Here is a 21,620-nt window from a genome sequence, read left to right as displayed (position 1 = left end):
GAATATAGAGGAACAGAAGCAAAATGGTTAACTGGTTCAGGCCAGGAAAAAAATCAAACTCTTCTATTAGTATTTAAGCTTAAAAGATGAGTTTTTAAAATGTTAATCTTTAAATGAATATATGAGAATAAATGGCAAAGTGTGTTTTAGATACAATGGTAATCTTCTGTTCTTGTGTCTTAGTGTTTTTAATATGGAAGATGCCATCCACTTGTTCAGTGTGTGTGTGTGTGCGCGTGATTACTATAAAAATTGGAATCCAGAGAAATATCTATTGCCATGCTCATAAAAAATATCAACCTTATGACCTACCTCTTCTGACAAATACTTCATATACAAAAAAAAAAAAAAAAAAAAAATCTGTCTTGGAAAAGGTAGCTTTGTAAAATAGGATTGTCGTCTCTGAAAATCTAAAATCTATCATCATCTTTGCTCAAGAAATTGTCTTTGAAGACCACAAAATTAACAGAATTAACATTTTCCCCCAAAACAACCATGTAAAGACTTTAAGACAAAAAAATATATATATATGTTAATTAAATGTCTGCACAAAGATCGGCTTGACTTAAAAATACATAAGAAACATTTTTCTGTCAGAAATATTTACAGTCTATTTAAATTTTGTATTTTGTTTCACAAGACCGTCTCAATTCTTAACCACTGTTATACCTCTGGGTTTAGTTAAGTAATTGCAACCATTTCACTTCTCCAATGGTAAAGTCCAAGTACAGATTTCCAGTAACGATGGCAGAGTAGGAAAACACTGTGTTTGTCTCCTTTCATGACCATGTCAAAATTACAACTAAAGAACAACCATCATTGAAAATCATCTGAAATCTAGCTGAATGGAAGTCTTACAACTAAAGACATATAGAAGAAGCTACCATAAGACAGGTAGGAGGGGTGAAGACATAGAACAGGCTGGTCCCACACTCTCATTGGGCAGTTGAAAACTGGGAAGGATATCTCAGTTGCAGAGGGCCCCTGGAGGAGCAAGAAATCCCAGCCCCACACCAGTATCCCTAGTCCAGGGTTCCACTGCCGGGAAGAGAAGTCCCCACGACTTCTGGCTGTGAAAACCAATCACAGATTATGGCTGAGTGAGATGGAAGGCTGCTGGAGTTGCAAACATTCCTCTTAAAGGGCCAACAAATGGACTCACTCGCTCATGGACACATTTGCTCTGAGCTCCAGCACTGGGCAGCAGCTTGAAAGGTACCAGGAACATACTGGGAGGAAATGGATTATCTGGCTTCAGGGTGAAGGCTGGAGGGGTAGCTTTCTCTCAGACAAAAGTGCTGGCAGAAAGCATTGTTCCTTGGTTGAGTCCTCCCAACTCTGAGTGTGCACTCAGCTGGTTGTCATATCTGAGTCTCCATCAACCTGGCTAACACTGATCACCCCATCCTGGTTATCACTGAGATACCACGCTACCCAACTTGCTGGCCCACCCGAGATGCTTCCGGTGGTTTTCCATGCAAATGGCCTGTCTTGGTTTATGCTGTGGATTTTCCTAAAATCTCTCAAAGGTTCATAAAATCCACCCAAACAGGCAGCATCTGGCCTCTGCATGCCCTATAAGTCTTGCTAAGCAGCCACAAGCCTGACACTAGTGGAGGCTGGCCAGCTTCAGTTCACAGTTTGGCCTCTGAAGGCACCTCCAAGTCCAGCATGGGTGGCAGTCATCTGAGGATTGCTTAAGGGCTCATGTCAGGTGGCAACAAGCAGGGCACAGGCTGCAGCTGAACTTGGCTTGTGGCGGGGGGCCTCCCAGGATGCCCCAGGGCCTGCATGCCCAGTGGCTAGATTCAGACCTAGCTGGAGCACCACCCAGGGCCACATCCTAGGACGACACGCTGAAAGGGAAGAGTAGGCAGGTACCAAAACTCTGCTAAAGCCAGTCCTGCTCCATACGGTCAGCCACTGCACAACAGCTCCTCCCCCATGTTTGCCTGTCAGTCCTCACAAGGACTCAGCCTGAGGGTCAATCCTCCCACTGACATGAAAAACCAAGGCTCCTATAACAGGAAGGCACATACAGTCCACTCAAGAGACACGCCTGCAGCACCCAACTCAGGTGACAAGGGAGACTGCACTACTGGGTCCCATAAGACACCTACTGTATAAGACCACTCTACCAAGACTGGGAAACACAGGGGAACAGCCAGGATGGGAAGAAAAACATATCCCAAGTGAAAGAGCAGAAAAAAACTCCAGTAAAAGAACTCAACAATAGAGATAGGCAACCGACCAGATGCAGAGTTCAAAGCCCTGGTTATAAGGATGCTTAATGAACTTAGGGGAAGAATAGATGAATTCAGTGAGAACTTTAACAAAGAGATAGAAAACATAAAAATGCAGACAGAAAACAAAGAACTAGTCAGGAATGAAGACTACAATAACTGAAATGATGAACACATTAGAGGAAATAAACTGCAGATTAGAAGAAGCAGAGGATCAAATCAGCAATTTAGAAGACAAGGTAGCAGAAAACAATCTGAACAGTAACAAGAAAAAAGAATCCAAAAAAATGAGGCCAGTTTAAGGGGCCTCTGGGACATCGTCAAGCGTACCAACATTTGCGTCACAGAGGTAACAGAAGGAAAAGAGAGCAAGGAACCAAAAACCTATTTGAAGAAATAAGGATGGAAAATTTCCCTAACCTGAAGGAAACAGACATACAAGCCCAGGAAGTGCAGAGTCTCAAACAAGATGAACCCAAAGAGGCCTACACCAAGACACATCATAACTAAATGCCAGAGGTTAAAAGTAAAGAGAGAATCTTAAAAGTGGCAAGAGAAAAGCAATTAGTTACCCACAAGGGAGCTCCCTTAACACTGTCAACTGACTTCTCAACAGAAACTTTGCAGGCCAGAAGGGACTGGCATGAAATATTCAAAGTGACGAAAAGGAAGGACCTACAACCAAGATTACTCTACCCAGCAAAGCTATCATTTAGAACCAAAGGACAGATAAAGAGCTTCCCAGATAAGAAAAGGCTAAAGGAGTTCATCACCACCAACCCAGTATTACAGGAAATGTTGAAAGATATTCTTTAAGAAGAAAAAAGAAAAAGATAAAAAATATGAATAAAATGGCAATTAATCCATTTACATTTAAAGTAATTGTTAATAGACATGAAATTGAAGGTAGGGTAGCTGAATAGATAAGAAAACAGGACCCTCATATACGCTGCCTACTAGTGATTCACTTCAGATCAAAAGACACAAATGGTCTGAAAGTTAAGAGATGGAAAAAGATACTTAACGAAGATGAAAATGAAAGAAAAAAACCTGGGTTACAAAACTTATACCAGACAAAATAACTTTAAAACAAAGGTGCTATCAAAAGACAAAGAAGGATCCAGTAATCCCACTGCTGGGCATTTATCCTGAAGAACTGCAAAACACTACTTCGAAGGGACAAGTTCACTGAAGCATCATTTACAATAGCCAGGATATGAAGACAACCTGGGTGTCCATCAATGGATCAATAGATGATGAAGAGGTGGTACATGTATACAATGGAATATTACTCAGCTATAAAAAAAAAGAACAAAATCTTGCCATTTGCAAACATATGAATAGACTTAGAGGTTACTGTGCTGAGAGAAATAAATTAGATGAAGACAAATGTCGTTATGATTTCACTTGCATATGGAATCTAAAGAACAAAATAAATGAATGAAGAAAACAAACTCAGAGATACAGAGAACATTTTGATGGCTGCCAGATGGGAGGTGAGTTGGAAAGGGGGTGAAAAATGGAAAAGAATTAAGAAGCACAAATTGGTAGTTACTAAATAGCCTTGGGGAAGTAAAGTATAGCATAAGGAATATTGTAATAAGTATGTACGGTGCCAGGTGGGTACTAGAGTAATTGGAGGACCACTTCATAAATTATATAAATGTCCAATCACTATGTTATACACCTGAAACTAATATATTGCATGCCTGCTGTAATCGAAAAAAAAAGTCCAAGTACAGACATTGTAATACAAAACCTACAACTCATTCTTTAGATTTAAAAGGCAATTATCCTTCATTTTAAAAATAGGGTCCCAAAAATACCTGAATAAAAACAATAAAGCTTTATAACAAAGTGCTAGATGAAATGTAGGCATTGTCATTATCATGTTCATCAAGGTCAAAAATTCTGTTTGATGAAAATATTTATTCCAAAAATAAAACAGAGGTCTTGTGGAACTTGCTGCCCTACCTCGCTGATCCAGAGGGGGTAGGCAGAGAAATCTGAACCACTCACTAGCTTTGCCACTTATTTAGGACATAGAGAAGCTCAATTGATACCTTGCTTCTATGAGATACCTTCCTCACATGCAAAATAGATCTAAAGTCTTCTATTGAGCCTTTATTGGGAACGGATAATTTCCCAGATTTCTTCCACATCTAAAATGTCAATTATGAGAAGATGTCCAGTAGAAAGTCCAAATGATAGAGATTTAGGTTTTCTTCCATATTACATTTAGATAATATAAAATTAGGATACTCATAAATGTCAATTAAGAATCTATCATGAACAACTAGTTGTAGATTACATAAAAGAAAAATTGTGCTTATTCCCAGTAAATTATAATTAAGGCAAATATTTTACATTGTATATACCCATATATGTATATGTACATACACATACCTATACTATATATAATTACATTAGCTGTATAAATATAGATAAGTGTATATTAAATAGCTAATAGTGTCCAATGACACACACATGCATTTATGACAACAACCAGAAAAGTATCTAAGTGGCCAGGTGGATCATGTTTTAATAATGGTTAATTTTCCAATTCCAGGAAGTGCATGTTCTGTTATACCTATGTAACTTTTCTTATCATTTGTCTTTGTACAGAGTATCAGTCAAAAAGCCACAATATTAATGTACTTATATCCTGTAGACATTAAACTGCTTCTGAATTTGAAATTAACTTGAGTATTGGATAATATTAATAAATTTTTATTGATAATAGTTTAGGTAATGATAATGGTGTCTTGGTTAAAGTTTCTACAAACCATCTTTACCTTTGAAAATTACATACTGAAATAATTATGGGTGAAATGATATGATCTGCTTCAAAAATAATTCAGGATGGGAGGGAAAGAAACAGACAAGGGTGTGGTCAGAGATAAAATAAGATTGGCTATGAGTTGATAACTGTTGAAACATGGGAGATTATTGTATTACCCTTTCTGCTTTTAAGTATGCTTGAAATTCTCCAAAATAAAATAAAAACTTCTGATGTGAACTCAAATACATCTTCCATTTATATTAGGATACCCATTAATGTTGTTTACCTTAGTAGTATTTGCTACAACAAAAGAGGGCACAGTTAAGCATGTTCTTCTGACTGTCAAAGGAAAATTAAAATATAATCTATAAATACCTGACTAATGAATTTAGTAAATTTGCATTATATTGTCGTGAAATTTGCAGAGGAAATTCAAAGGGCTATATAGCATTATGTTTATACTTCCTAATCAACTTATGAAAATAACTTTAGGTAAAGCTCATCACTCGTCATTCTTTTAATTATGTACAAGCAAGTTTGACAACAAGCTTGGTCAATTAGGGCTCCGGTTACACATAAGCTGTCGTCATTTTTTTCCCCCAGAAACACTGATTTTAAGCAGTTCTGGATGAATATATATAGCAATACATAACATCAAGTTGACAGGGAAGGAATCCATCAAGTAAATGTATCTATGTATCTTCACGAAAAATTCAGAGCTTTGGCAATGTAATATTGGTTATCAGATATTTCAGGTACGGATGTGACAATAAGATACATAAATTTCCAATTTGAAATAGTCTATATGTTACCCTCGTATTATATACACATTCCAGAAATTCAAATATTCTCATAACCAAATTATATAGTCAGATTGTTTCTTATAAGCTTCAGGAAACTCCTTTATCAAATCATATATCCTATTTGGATCAGGAGAATATTATCAATGTATTTAGTGGAGTGAGGAATAAGGCGGCATTTATTGAAAACCTACTAGGTATTTGGACATGTCTCTTTACCTGGATGATTGATATTTGTCATTTAGTTTCAACAGAAATATTACCTCCTCAACAAAATTTCCTTGGATCTATCTCTTCCTTACTAGAATGGAGTAGTAGTTTATATTCCCCATTTCATAACACTTTTCAAAATTACATTTATGGAATAAATAGGTGATTTTTAAAAATATGTCTCTCCCACTACACTACAAGGTCCAAGAGGCCAGAGATCGTGTCAGTCTTGCTGCACTTCTAGTCCCTAGCACAGAATACAGGGCACTGATTATCAACACTGGCTGTACCTAAGTCATCTGAGAGCGCTAAAAAATTCTGATGCCTGAACTCCACTGCTAGAGGTTCTAAAATAATTGATATAAATGGGGTAGAGGACAGAAATTGATAGTCTTTAAAAATACCAAGGTGATTCTCATGGGCAGTCAAGGTTTAGAGTCTTGCCTATCAGAGCAGATTCAATAAATAAATACACAATGCCCTCTAAAAAATACCCTCAAGGACTACAGACTATCTATATAATTTGATATTATTTTCACTTGCTAAAACTATAAAATAATTAATGACATTAACAGGAATTTTGATGTAGCATCAAAAAGAGATATTTGGGTTTTCCAAAAATTGAGACTAGAAAAAAAAAGAATCACAGCTAGAAAGTACTCAAATCTACACCAACTAATTCAGAACAAAACTATGCTATAATAAATGATGTGACCTCTTCATTGTACTTCCTTCTGTTCCAGGACTGTTCTCATGTTACTTCACTTACTCCTGGAGACCTCATTAAGTATTGGTATTTCTTATTTTATGCAATCGATTTGGCATCACGGGCCACCTGCAACTGCATTTGCCAAGGTCACTAACAAAAGCCTCAGTGCTAAACCTAAATGACACCTTATTCATCTTTTAAAACTCTTGATTATTCCTCTCCTCTTTGCTTTTATAACATTATACCCTCCTGTTTCCCTCCTAGCACCATGACCATCCCTTCTTTGTCTCTTCTGCTGACTTTTCTTCTACTAGCCCAGTAAATACTTCTCCCCAAGATCCTGTCTTAAGTTTTCTTCTTTTTCTCATCTTTTTGGGTGAAAGCATCAATTCCCAGGGACCATCTATATGCAGACGACTTCCAAAACTCTCTCTCTTTAAATTTAACTACCTACTGGATATCTCCACTTGCATGTAAGACAACTCCAAATAAACCTTTACAAATAAAAAGGAAAAACTTGTTTTTTCCTCTATGTTCCCCAACTCAATGGTGTCATCATCCTAACTAGCTGCAGAGGTCAGATGCCAGATTCCGAACACCTCTCGAATCCATCCACCCACTTCTTCACACCCACCACCTTCATGGCAGAAGAGATGCCTGAATCACCATAGCAGCTTTTTAACCAACTTCAATGATCCAGTTTTGCATCTTCTCATTCATTCGCCACATAGAAGCAAGAGTTGTCTTTTAAAAAATAAGTTTCATTAGGTCTTTCCCTCGCTTCTTACCCTTATGCCTTTTGGATAAAGACCAAACCCCATAAGGTAGCTAACAAAGTCTCCTAACTCTAGCCACTTTGAATTCAGTGAACTTCTCTTGCTTAAAACCCAGTACACATTCTACTTTCTCTTCCTGAATAGTTTTTAATCTCTTTTCCCTTCCCCACTTCTATTTTAACTAGTCAGTACAGATACTCTACAGATTGCAAAACGTGTGTCATTTTTTCAAATCCTGAAATGTCATTTCTGTGACCTCAAAATTCTGAATCAAATGCTGTTTCTAAGTGCTACTATGGCACCTGGAACTTCTCAGGCTTAAAAAGTAGCATACTGTATTCTACTAGTCACTTTCCCTGTCCATCTCCCCCACTATTTTGTGAGCCTCATGAGAGCCAGGCTCTTATCTCCCATACTGACCACTGTTTTCTTAGCACCAAACAGTGGCTGGCACATAGCAGGCATTCAGGACATTCAGTATTTGCGGGTTGATAGAACTGCATGTGAATGCAGCTGTGACTTCCGTCAAACTTACCTCGGGGCCTTTGCAAAGACTGCTCCTTTTTTCAGGATGGAGTGGGCCATGTAGGCCACTTCACATCCTTTCAGCTCCTAGCTAACACTGAACATTCTTTGAGACATCTTCCCAAACTAGCCATCTAAAGCATTCTCCTCAGTTCTCCTCCCTTAGAATACTGTTATTTTTCTTTGTATCACTTGCCACAACTTTGTATTTGGTTAGTTACATGTTAATTCCTTGTGGGACCTTGCCTCTTTTATTCACCACAGTCTCTCCGTACATGGCATAGTGCCTGGTACAGAGCAGGGCTCAGCATATATTTGAAAAAATATAATAAGTGGATTATTAGCATTTATCAAGGACTGATATCAGTTCTAACAGTATGCTGTTTCCCACAAAAGTTTTACTGTTCCCTAAACCAAACCTTTGTTAATACTGCCTGTCAACCACAGTAATAGGCATATTTAATGAGTTTTCACCCTTCCCTGTTCTGTTACTCAGGTATAATACTAACCAGAGCCCAAAAAGCAAACAAACAAAAACCCCCTAGATAACAAGATATCAAGAAAATTGACTAATCATTCCTTTAATCATTAAGTGTTTCTACAATGTGTTAAAGTGACAATAAAAAATGGCATTACACTGGAAGAAAAGTGGCCTTGCCTTTCACGTCTTGAACATAGCCCTCTTTGCAGCTGTGCATGAGCTGAAGGATCCACCTGTGTTGAGCCCCAATACACTGCCAAGCAGGGTCACCTGGTGAATGAAGGTCAGACAGGTACCTGAAAAAGCAAGGCTGAAGCTGACCAATAGGTTTCCTCTATACAGGAAAAAAATACAGACAAAAGGAAAGCTAGCTTATTTCAAAATTATCACTTTTAAAAAATAAAACCTAAATTTTTATCAATTGGTAAAGCAGCTATCAATGAGTCACTAATAATTAGTTCTAAATAAAATATATTCAGATCTGTTTTCATACACTTAACAAACAATAAAGCTGTATTTTTAAAAAAGTTAAGACTTTATAAAATGACACCAAAGAACACAAAGACAACTAACAATGATCCTATGTACTCGATGAAAACTTATCTTTATATGTATTTACATTTCGTTCACAGAGTGTTTCTACTTAGTTCTGTCATTATAGAAAACATAGGTGGGAGCCAGCAAAGGATACCTAGTGAGTAATTTTTTGATTTTCTTATTCCTTTTCAATTGTTTTTTATTCCTTTTTTGAAATACAGCCAGTAGATGGCAGTGTGACACTGTTTTCTACATAATCGAAACAAGGGACAACTGAAACTCAAGACCATTTTATCACATGAAGAGATTTGGTAATACAAGCACTTACCTCTAAGTCTAAACTCTAATTCAAGACTGAGAAAATATTTTTCTAGAGCATATAATATAGAGATGGGCATTAGACACCGTTTTAATATAGTTCTTAAAATATGTAGTCATCTTTGTATATAAAATATCCAAACCCAGACAGAGAACTGAAATAGATTTATTTGTCAACTATTCAAAATTTGGCACTCAGCCCTCACAAAGTATATAAATATAACGAATCAAATTAAAACAACTCCAAAAAACTGAATTTATTGTCTTAAAATTATTTTTAAACCATAAGCTATCTTGCAGTTAAAGAATTTTGTTCAATGATAAATTGTAATTAATGGTTACAACTGTAACCAAATCTTAATCACTTAGAGAATCACTTTATGCTTCTCTTCCATGTTTCTCTGTCACTGGGTATTTCCTTACTCATAGGCATCCCAATTAGCAACTAACTAATAGGAGAAAATTTTGTGATAAGTTTGCAACAAATAAAATGTTGAGAAGAAATCTCACATCACATTTAGAAACTATTCACCCTGACCCTGACCTTCACAGGCTAACGGAGATGGCCTGGTTTCTGAGGAGACCTGAGTATTTGATTAACCTGAAAAAGGGCCCTTAAGCAGCCTGGATCACACAGTACAGGGTTGACCCTGAGAGCTGGCTCTTTGCCTCCTCCCCATGACTATGTGCAGGCTACAAAAAGGTTATGTCTGTATTGAGAAAGTGACAATTCAATTAACAGCATCCCAAGAAAAAAGCTACAATCTAACAAATAACATTTAGCTTGGCATAAATAACTCATTTCAAAGCTTTCAAAACTCAGTCTGATTGATTCTTCCTCTCTCACAACACTTTCTTTTTTAATTGACTGGGATATAAACATGACAATTAGTATGTTGTGTCATTTCTCCAGAAAACATGTCATTTTATTCTTTCTTGGTAGGGAGAATTTGTCTTAGCATTCCCGTTAGGTAGGTTTATTTTGCCTCCAAATACTTCTTCAGTACTCTCTCCTATCACTTTCACTCACATAACATCCTTAGGTTTCATATTAGTTGTAATATATAGGAATATCTTTTCAGGAAGGCTGCTTCTAGTTTTTAAATACTGAATAAGAATATAGATGATCCATTATAAGGGCTTTTTCTCGAACAATATAGCAATTAGCATTTTTTGCTTAGTAACTTTTAAAATTGTAAGTATCTTTAGTATGGTTACTAGGTTCTTCTAAATTTTAATAATCCTCTTCCTATTATCTTATTAATGAGTATTATATTAAAAATTTTATAAAGGATAAATATGTTCTCTCAGAAATTTCAGTATTTCAACTCAAAAGTACAACCTGTGCTAGGCTTGTCCTTGGCTACATGACTTAATCCAGTAACTTTTTTCTTTTCTTTCAGTAAGTCGCTTAAAAATAAGTACTAGTTTCATTTTGTAGATATTTGTTTAGGATATGATACATGCTATTGACATTTCTTTTAAAATTGTTCATTAAAGAATAATTTTTAAAAAACTTTAGGGGAAAATTTAAAATATTTGATGAGCATAGGCTCAATATTTTAAAATTTAAGAATAACAGTTTTTAGCTATATTCTGACACAATTTTTAATAATTACCAAGAATAAGATTATACTGACACAGAAGGAATATATCAAACTTTGCTTCTCGCTAAAAGCTACATGGATCAAGATGAATAATGAGTAAAAATAATCAGAAAGTTTTTATTTACATAAAATAGAGAAATATAATAGTTATAATCTGATTTTCCCTTGTATCATACATAACTTCAATTATGTAAGAGAAGAGAGATGCATTTTTGTTGATGATAAAGCTGTCTCTGTCCCCATGTGGTGCTCACAGTACCTATCATCGTAGATTCCAAAATCCAACAGATATCTAACCTGGTTGTGATGTTATTTTTCCTATTAATTAATAACTAAAAACTTAATTATAGGATAACAGAATTGCTCAGTGTCTTCTCAAAGGATCAAAAATAAAATGATGATAAATTGACTACTGAGCATTTTTATCAAAATTCTTTTTCCTTTAAAATAATAGGGAAAAAAGCATTTTGGTATGTCATTTAAAAGAATCTTTTTTAACACCTACTATCTTTAAAATGATATCTAGTAGGTTAGTCATAAGAATTACACAGTTATCTATAATAAATGGTAATTCACTACAGAAAGAAATCATACACTCAATAAGATTTAACATATTATCAGCAAATTTAATAGATGTCGACAGGAAAATAAATACAAAGCACAATCAGCAGAACACAGATATGACACTGACTAACTGTATCCTGGACCAGATGATTAACATTCCTGGAACACTACTTCTTTTTATGTTGGGAAAAAAAAAAAAAAAAAAAAAAAAAAAAAGCAGTTGGATAACTAACATGTAGTTTATTTCCAACTTTAAGTTTCTACAATTCTACAAGCCAGAAAAATCCCCAAATACATTCTTCCTTTTGAAGGCTGCTTAGAGAAAAGCAATTACAGGCTTTGAGAGCCAACAAATGGGAGTCCTACTACTAGCTGTGTGTACTGCACAAGCAATAAAATCTGAGGCTCAGGCTCCTCACCTGTATAATGGTACAAATGTCCCTGTGTAGTGGCTTGGGGGATTTGAAATAATATACATAGTGCATCTAGCATGGGTGCCCGGGTGCAATACAAAAGTTCAGTAGTGGCAGGAGTTGATTTTAGTGTTCTCTACTCCACTGCTAAAGTCTCCTCTTCCTTTCCTGTTCAGCAACATGAATGTGCTACAATGACAATGGCTTGTGCTCCAACTGTGCTCTTGCATCACTAGGAATATAGGTCTGAATGTGGAGCCTTGTTTCCCCACAAGTACAAACACAGTGGCTTTCAGGTAAGATCCTCTTTTCATACCTAGAAATGATTTTCAATGGTCATAAAGTAATGACGACCAAATGCAAAAATATATGTAGTTGATTATTATTTTATATAACTATGAAATATTCAATAAACTTCGGTAATTAAAGTGGGAAGGTATTAAGTTTGAAAAATAACAGCTTATTCTGATAATAAAGGTCACATTCAAAATATGCCAGCAGAAAATAAAGTTAATATTTTTAAATCATAGATATAAAAAGCTTATAATTTATACGTTGTCTCCAAATCCTGATATCATCACTATATATATGTAATACTATATATATTTATGTAATTTATCAACTAGTTATGATGTGTCTGGTGCTATATTAAACTCTTAAAAGTATCCTTAATTATCTTTGCAATTACCCTAAGATGTAGATTGTGTTATGTCCATTTCACAGACGAATAAACTTAAAAAGAAAACTTAAGTCAGTTGCCCAAAGTGAATAACTAGTTCCCATTATGCTATACCTCTCCACTCTAAGGCCTTTTCGTCATACCCCGTGATATATTACTTTCATTATTACTGTTATTATTATTATTATTATTATTTTTTACATTTCTAAATTTCTTTTTAAGACTAAAATCTTTCAGAATTTTATCTACTATTGAGCCACAGCCCACTCTTGTGGCATGAAGAATTTCCCACACAGTGTGTGACAGTGTTGTACTCTAAACCACACAGGGAACACAGGCTCTGTAGCTTGTGGGTATCCACAAGGTGCATTACTCATACCATCCATTAGGTAAGCCCTTGTTGAGCAGGAGGAAGAGGTGACTAAGCAATAAGACTATTTTTCCTTTCCCCAAACTGGCAAAATTTTCTTGCCCATACAGAGAAGGTATTTGCAAATGTATTAATATACAAAAGAATTTTGGTGTCCTACATTATATACTAAGTGTCTTCCCTTTCACCATTTCATCAATTGCCTATTTTCCCCAAATTAGCTTTAAGAGTCAGATGAAGTATCCAGCACTGTACAAGACATGTGATTTGTGAAAATTCTTACATAAAGTTTACCTTATATAACGTTTTTGGTCGTGTAAGGTCGATGGTGTCTCAAGCAATTTATCCAGAAGTAATTTTCTTAAAGCTTCAATCCGTGTTTCTACTTCAGCATAATCTATTTTTAAAAAGAAAAGAACATACAAGATTTACAGAATGGAAATTTAAAATCAAATTATGGAAGAAAAAACAGTGGCTGCCTTTGGGATTATACGGGTTTACTGAAGGGGCTCAACCGAACTATCTGGGAAGATGAAAATATTCTGTCTAGGGTGTGGGTTACACGGGTGTGTGCATTTGACTGTGCATTTCACTGAATGTAAATTTACTACAATACAAAAATTAAGTCTCTGAATACTTATGGATTTGAGATTCACGAATTTAATAAAGACTTGTGATATTTCTTCTAGCTGATAAAGCATCACCATAGGACATTTTAAGCTTTTCTTATTTTCTGTAACTCTGCCATTAGAGATCGTTTCAAAATTTGTTCAGTTTAATTCATAAATATATTGATTTTTCTGAAGAGGAAAGATTCAAATGCAGGTTTTCATCTCTTTAAAATATCTATAACTGATTCTTTCCAATAAAAAAGATTTTTAAATAACATCATGGTTAACAAATGGCAACGAATGTCCAAGATTAACCTATCCTATAGTTGTGGTTACTCATTTTCACTACATTTTAGTAAGAAAAGCCATAATGTTATTTCTGAGGTAACTGTTCTAAACTTTTTAAAAAGTTCCATATAAAGAAAACTAAAACACATGTAACATTCTTTGTAGAATACATTCCACATTCTTCCTGTAAAAGAAAAGTAGATGGTCTAGAAACAATAAACAAATCTTACATTTCTTGAAAACTCGCACCTCCGTTTTCCCAAAAAGTGACTTGGCCTTTTCATAATCATTAATAACCACATCATAATCACCCTTTAAAATAAAGAAACATTTTGGAGACTATCAGTATAGTGAAGACATTTGGTTAAGATAAAAAATATGTTCACAACTCTTTAAATTTATGACATCTATAACCATAGATACATAAATATGTACACTACCTTTTGAATATTCCTTTCAATATTCAGAGGAAGGTTGAAAAGAAACTTAAATCGTTGGAGCACATTGAGTGCATTTCTAGTGGAATCTGCCTTGTCCTTTCGACCTAATACTTCTTGAAATAATGTGTCCGCAGTATTACTTGCTCCTATTTTAAAAGGAAAAAAATTAAGTTAGATAAAAATTGATTTTATTTAGAAAATGTGTAACTGGACAAAAGAAACAAAATGTTAGACTGCTATTATAGCTTTACATTAAAACTCAATAAACAGTTTCAAAAGTTAGCTATATCAGAGATCTTTCACAGTTTGCTAAGTCTTTTATTATGTTAAGAATGATATACAATTAAAATAACCATATTTACCAGGGCCATATAAATTTCCAATGTGAACCTACATTTACTTTAGCTACTCTTCTAAATTTTATGGCAATTACGGACCCTTAGGTTAATTCATTAATTCAGACAATAGGTGAAAATACACACATATACACATATGCATATACACTAAAATCCCTAGATTCAATATCTCTCTATATAGTAACAAACAAAGTAAGAAAAACATTTTTTAGAAAAGTTGTTCAAAAGAAATATTTTATAATCAATCCTATTCTTTGGTAAAATTATCTCTTTACATAGCAGGCACAAAAATTACATGAGCATTAAAATAACAAATTCTAAAAGTATCACCATTAATGAGTATTTCTTAAATTGGCTAATTATTATATTATATACAAACGGGACATGTTATATATATGTGTGTATATGTGTGTATACACACACACACACGTATATATATATATATATATACACACACACAGATATAGATATGTGTGTATATAATTTTTTTAACCTTACAGACTTCAAATTACAGGAATCACTATAATGAAAGTTGCTTTATCTAAAGTGAAATTTACTGTGTTCAAAATAGTCAAACTTTTTCAACTTGTGAATTATTTTTAATTAGCCACAAGAGGAGAAAAAGAATAAATTGTTTTCAGCTGTTTTATCACTGCTCATAAAAAGTTTCTACATTATCTGGTCTAGTGACTATACTTTAAGCAAAGATGAAAAAATTACCTCAGTCTCACTGGGTGGCTTGCATGCCATATTCTCTAGTCCACACTGTGGGTGGCCTGATCCTGTTAAAAGTCATCTTTGTAACATAATTGTTTTATCTAAACAATGCTTAAATTCTGTTGAAATTTTAAAAGCCTGATACAAAAACTTTGTTTTGTCAAGTTAGCTACTTTCACCACTTTCTATTTAATGTTGACTATTAAATTTCCACTATAAGATGAGGAAAAAAAATACTCTCTTCCTGCCACCAAACCACATAATAATGGCTAATAAATATTTAAAATATGATTAGGGTGAAAACTTTTTTTCTGCAAAGAAAATTACCATATAAAAATAGAAACTTTATGAACTGAAGCTTCACAAATGAATATATACATGAATGAGATTAAATATTTGTAAAAGGTTGATTACTCATGTGTGAGCTGTGGATTGTTAAATCCTCAAGCACTTTTTTTAATATACAATGAAAAGACGTAGGGCAAAAATTATGAGTTCAAAATAATATTTTTCTCATCTTCTTTTAAAGATAATAAAAAATACCAACCAACAATTTAGCGCCTCTAAAACGTAAAAAAACAAGGTAGAAAATCCATACATAATTAAATAAAATATAAACACTTTTATAGAGAAAAATTTGTAGGCAGAAATTATAAACTATAAAATTATAATTTTATTTATACGAAAATGTATATAGAGAATTTTAATTTGTGTAGAGAATACATAATCTTAATTTACATAACTCATTCTGCTGTGGGTTTTATTGAATTCACAAAACTGAATTTTGGTAATTCATAACTCTTTAGTTACTGGACAATTATATTCCGTAATAAAATAAATGAGGGCAGTGAAACCAAGATTGGTGCCATCAGATAAAAATTACCAGAATTTCACAAAATGCATTTTATGTCTTGATTCTCTAGGGCTACTAATAACAAAATGAAACTGGGTGAGGAGCACACAATGTTGTATTATAAAGTTGTACACCTGAAATTTATATAATGTTATTAATTGATGTTACCCAATTAATTAATTTTTAAAAAAAGAAAGAAAATGAAACTACTAAACTTAGCAGTGTTGCTGCACACACACAAAGGTCTCCATAAGTAAGCCATCAGTCAGACATTTGTCAAATACTCTAGAACAATCCTCCTGTGCACCAATCCATCCAAATCCTCACTCTACCTTCTCACAACCCAGTTTTTAGGCAGCTGGCAGAGGTTTGAATATCTAGGGTGTAATCACAGAACAAATCTAAATGAACCACATGCCATTGGTCTTATAGGTTGCAGAACAAATCACGATCTTATATAACTATCAGCTCTGAGCAAGTCTAGATCTGACCACCAGGAGACCCTCTCAACACTAGCTCACTGGACAGTGACTATCATCGTCTCAGTTACATATGAAACTCAAGCACTAACAGCAATGCTGCTATAATGGCACTGTGGCTATCACCACTACAATAGGGCTGACTGAGCAGTAAAACTTTCCTCAGTGTAAGACGGGATGACATGGATAGACCTTGGGGACATTATGCTAAGTGAAGTAAGTCATACGTTGAGGAAGATAAATATTGCATGGTATCACCTATATGTAGGATCTAGAAAAGGCGAACTCATAGAAATAGAGAGTAGAAGGGTGGTTATCAGGGGTTATAGGGTAGGGAGTTGGGGAACGATATTGTATTAGATACCTGAAAACGCTACTAGTAAATCTCAAATGTTCTCACCATGAAAAAGAAATGGAATTATGTGAAGTGATTCAGGTAATAGCTAAAGCCAAGGTGATAACTGTACTGCAATGTTAGTGCATCAAAACAACATGTATGCTTTAATTCTACACAATGTTATCTATCAATTTTATCTCAATAAAGCTGAAAAAAAGATGGAAAGAAAAGTCACTACAGCACTGCACACTAACCAATCAAACCAATACTTCTCATTCATCTTATATCTTTAATGGTGAAAAAAAAATTAATTGTACTAGGAACTCCTGTCATCTAGGATAACTAGTCATGTAATTCTAACACTGTCTTATAATTTTAAGTGTGTTTGTTTAAAGTAAATATGCTTTCTCTTATTTCAAAGTGACCTTATTGGTTCTTTTCATGGCACTGACACTAGGGACACTATATCCAAAAGTGACTTTTAACCTGTGTCCTCTATTTGATGTAAACTGGGTACACTAAGCGGGCACTGTGCTCCACTCCCCCATACACACCCACACACGACACAATTTATCCCAGGAAAAAGCAAATTAAAAGAAATTAGGAAACACCAAAGTACCTGGAAATTTAAGGTAACTTTAAAACTTATAAATTCATAGCAAATCAGGGTCACAAAGAGAGCTAACAACCTACTGTATGTGTCTCAGTTTCTCTTAATAGATTCCAGAAAATCACCAGATAGGCTGAGACCAATAACATAATGATATTTCACGAACAGTATCATTACCAATGGTCCGATGATTGTTTATAGAGCTGTGCCTGATACTGAAATTACATAGCACCACATAAAGTACACAGAACAGAGTCTCAGAGATGAGAAAAGAGCAGAAATCGGCTCATACTGCTCACAAGAGCCAACTGTTCCCATCTCTGCTCGTCTTCCAATCAGTAATGTCAAGTTGGGAGCCTGAAATCAATGATGGGAGAATTTACACACTGGAAATACTAATATTAGGGTTGTTTGTCTTTTTCTTTCTTTTTCCTTTTTGCCAGTTGTTAAACATTACTATCATACCACTGAGTAAAATAAGTTCCTTTTTTACTTATTCTTTAGTGTTCAAGTCCTTAGCTTTCTTCTTTGATTTTTACACATAGTTCTCATGTGAAATCATTCAATCCTGTTCATTCAACTACCATCCCTATGCTGATGATTGCCAAATCTATATCTCAAGCTACATCTATTAAAAAAAAATCAAAATATAAAAATAAAAATAAAAAATATGTCTGTTACCTTAAAACTAATCTTTACATATATCTCTTCACTGGACATACAATAATTTTTTAAAATGAATTTACCAATCACAAAGAAGTCTTTTATTCTGAGCCATCTCAAAGATAAATTCCTGTTTTCCTGAGGGAGACAATTCAATAATCCCTCGCTGTTTTAAGGGGATACTATGAGAGCATTTCTTAAGACATCCCAACATCATCCTATGGGACCAATTTAGTCCCTGAGAGGAATGCTGAGAATTTCCCTTTAAATGAACTCTGACAGCAGAGCTGAAGAGGGCAATAATCAGGAAAGAGCACAGCAGTTTTAAAGGATTTGGAGTACAGGAACAGGACTCTGAGTCTAGGCAGATAGCTGGTCAGGCTTCTTCATGGAGGAGAAAAGATTCCTCCTGAATGGACATCAACTTTCAGATTATTTGGGAAGAACTGAAGGAGTGGAATGAAAAGAATGAAGATGCCATAAGGGATAAAAAACATTTTAGCACCTATGGGTCCCTCATAACTTAAAAAAAGTTTTAAGAAGCCTTTGTGGGTGGCATAAAGACATACGAGACATATAATATTGAGTAATTACTCTATGGTAGGTGCTAGTCTAAGAACTTAATATTAATTATTCTAAATTCTCCTTCTAAAAATGTGTATATATGTTAAATCACTTAAACTTGTTCATACCCTGTAAGACAGGCATGATTTTTATTTGCATTTTACAGTGCAGGCAACTAAAACAGAAAGAGGTTATTCAATGTGTTCATTGTAACACAGCTAAGAAGTACTGAGAACTAAAAAGATATTTATGGGTACAACCTTCAGCAATCTCCAACTCAACACGTTATAAATCAAACTTAATTTTTTCCCTCTCTGCTCTTCTTCTCATGCCCCAAACCCGTTCCTTCTTCCTCTATTTGAGGCCCGAAACCTGGAGGTCATAATTGACTACTTCCTTTTTCTTCTTTCCACATCAATCAGTGACCAAATACTGTCTTTCTCATCTCCTTAACATCTCTCATCACCATCCATTCTACCTTTATCACCTTTGTTTTGGTTAAAAGTCCTTGGCACTTCAGTCTTAACATAATAATCGTAAACTTCTCCCTGGTTTCCCTTCTTGCCTCAGTCTAGCTCTCTTTTAATCCATTCTCTATACAAATGGCAGAATGTTCCATAAAAAGTTAATATCATTCCCCTATGTAAAAATCTTTCACTGGCTCAATCTTCAGGATAAAGACACTCCACAGCACTACACAGAAAGCTTGTTAGGACCAGACCACTGTCCACCTGGCACCCTTACCTCTCATTTCTGCACACCAGTCCTGCTGGATCCTGGTTCTTGGAATACTGTCCATCTCCTTTCTGAAGTTGGTGCCTTCCTCTTCACCCTGCTTGCTCTGCATGGGACAACCTATATCTACTTAGTTGCCCACCCACTAATCTCTTCTTCCCTGGCTACTTCCCAGTCCTCTTTTAAGACTAATGTTCCCTCCTTTGATATTCTATCCACTCCACCTTTCAATTAGGTGCCTCTTTTACAGGCTGACAATATCACAGGATTAGCACCAGCGGAATATTGTTGCACCGCAATTTCATCCTCTGCTTATTTGTCTGTATTTTCCATTCTGTAACTTTTAAAAATGTTTGTTGAAACACTAAAAACTCACTGTTGGTTATAAATAAATAAGAATATAAAAGGCAGTAAAAGTATTATTTATTTAGTACGCTAAAATTTAAAACACTAGAAACACTGAAAATGCAAATATTCTATTTCTTTGTAAAAAAATTAACAGGATTGCTTGCCTTCTTTATTCACCGTAAAAGTTATAATATGTATCAAGCATCTTTTATGTGCTTTGACAAATTATACTCATTTCTAAATTTATTATCTTTTATACTTTTAATGTCAAGGATTATCTGTGAGTGTTACCCTAGGCACTACTTTCTGTAAAACACCTTCATCTTGTTCTTCACACTTTCCTCATTTCCATCAATAAGTTCACCTTCACTAAGTTCCTCTATCTTGAGTCTCTTGAACAGCAGCAGTGTCTACGTCCCCACTATGAACTACTTCTGTAACTCTGGCCATGTTAGATTTGAGTATCACTTACACTGTTATCACTTTGTGTCTTGACACACTTCCATCTTTGTGAGCCAATACCCTCTTTTAATTATCTACTTCTAGTCAAAGTCATTTGAATTTATCTCTGGGGGATAAGGCCACACAACTAGCCACTTGGCTCTCTGCGGGTGAAGTGATAATAACACATGTACAGTGACCAGTCACCAACAGATTCGGAAGAGGCATAGTTGGTCACTGATCACTTGCACATTTACAGAGTGACTGATCTATGGACAAGAGCTAGCAACCAAGTTTGTATTTTATGCAAATATACCATGGTAACTGAAATCTAAACTGTGTTGCTGGAGAACACGTATATTTAACTAAACTGTGGTAATACTGAAATTCATGCATATCAAAATCATGCACAGCAAGGTCCGCCCATAGTTTAAAGCAAAAATTTAAAGCCAGATTTCTAGATATAAACTATGCCACTGAATACTTATATGACTTTAGGTAACTCATTTGATATTTCTGGGCTTTTAAAATGGAGATAATCATTCAAACCTCATACAGTTATTGTAAATACTATATCTACAGAGAATGTTTAAAGCTGACCTTTACTGAACACTGAAAATGTTTTAGCTACTATTACCACAGCTGCTACTACAAATACTTACACTACACTCTCTTTACCTGCACTGTCTAATATAGTAGCTACTAGCCACATGGGGCTATTTTCTGATTCCCCAATCGTACAGCTTCTGAAGTCTTAGGTAACTATAATCCCTGGACAGAGGACATGTTCCCAGGGCTGGAGCCACATGTCTTCCAGCTGCGTACCCAACACTGGACTGAGCACGGTACTTCCACACAACCAGTCTTAAATAAATGCTGGTCAACTTGAATTAGCAAAACCTTATTGTAAGATAGTAAATATTAACATCAAGTTGATTAAAAAAAAAAATGTTTCTAGAAAAAAAGGGACAGTTACAAAGGAATATATTTTAAGGGAAATTTTCACACCAGAATGTCCTGATGAGTCTCATAAAGAAGTGACCAGTTATGTTACAACCAACTTTATTCAAAAAGAGCAATCTTTAGTAGAAAGTTATTAAGACACAATCTTAGAAAAGGTTTGTGGTTATAAAAGAAATAATATAATTTCCCTTATGAAGTTTA

General features: G+C 34.9%; 1 protein-coding gene across 8 annotated transcripts in view; it reads right to left on the bottom strand.

Moving 5' to 3' along the window:
- Positions 1 to 21,620, bottom strand: part of EXOC2 (exocyst complex component 2) — a 193,205-nt gene that overhangs the window by 102,780 nt on the left and 68,805 nt on the right. For all 8 annotated transcript variants that reach the window (XM_036237595.1, XM_016159498.2, XM_016159497.2 and 5 more), the window contains 4 exons: positions 14,354 to 14,499; positions 14,144 to 14,225; positions 13,309 to 13,411; positions 8,704 to 8,822 (listed from right to left, as the gene is read on the bottom strand). In XM_036237595.1, coding sequence (XP_036093488.1) covers positions 8,704 to 8,822; positions 13,309 to 13,411; positions 14,144 to 14,225; positions 14,354 to 14,499 — 450 coding nt within the window. The remainder of the gene's footprint in view (positions 1 to 8,703; positions 8,823 to 13,308; positions 13,412 to 14,143; positions 14,226 to 14,353; positions 14,500 to 21,620) is intronic.

Source organism: Rousettus aegyptiacus, unplaced genomic scaffold, assembly GCF_014176215.1.
Source record: "Rousettus aegyptiacus isolate mRouAeg1 unplaced genomic scaffold, mRouAeg1.p scaffold_m13_p_1, whole genome shotgun sequence".
Lineage (NCBI taxonomy): Eukaryota > Metazoa > Chordata > Mammalia > Chiroptera > Pteropodidae > Rousettus > Rousettus aegyptiacus.
Note: the sequence above shows the minus strand (reverse complement) of the source record. Positions and strands in the feature narration are given on the sequence as shown.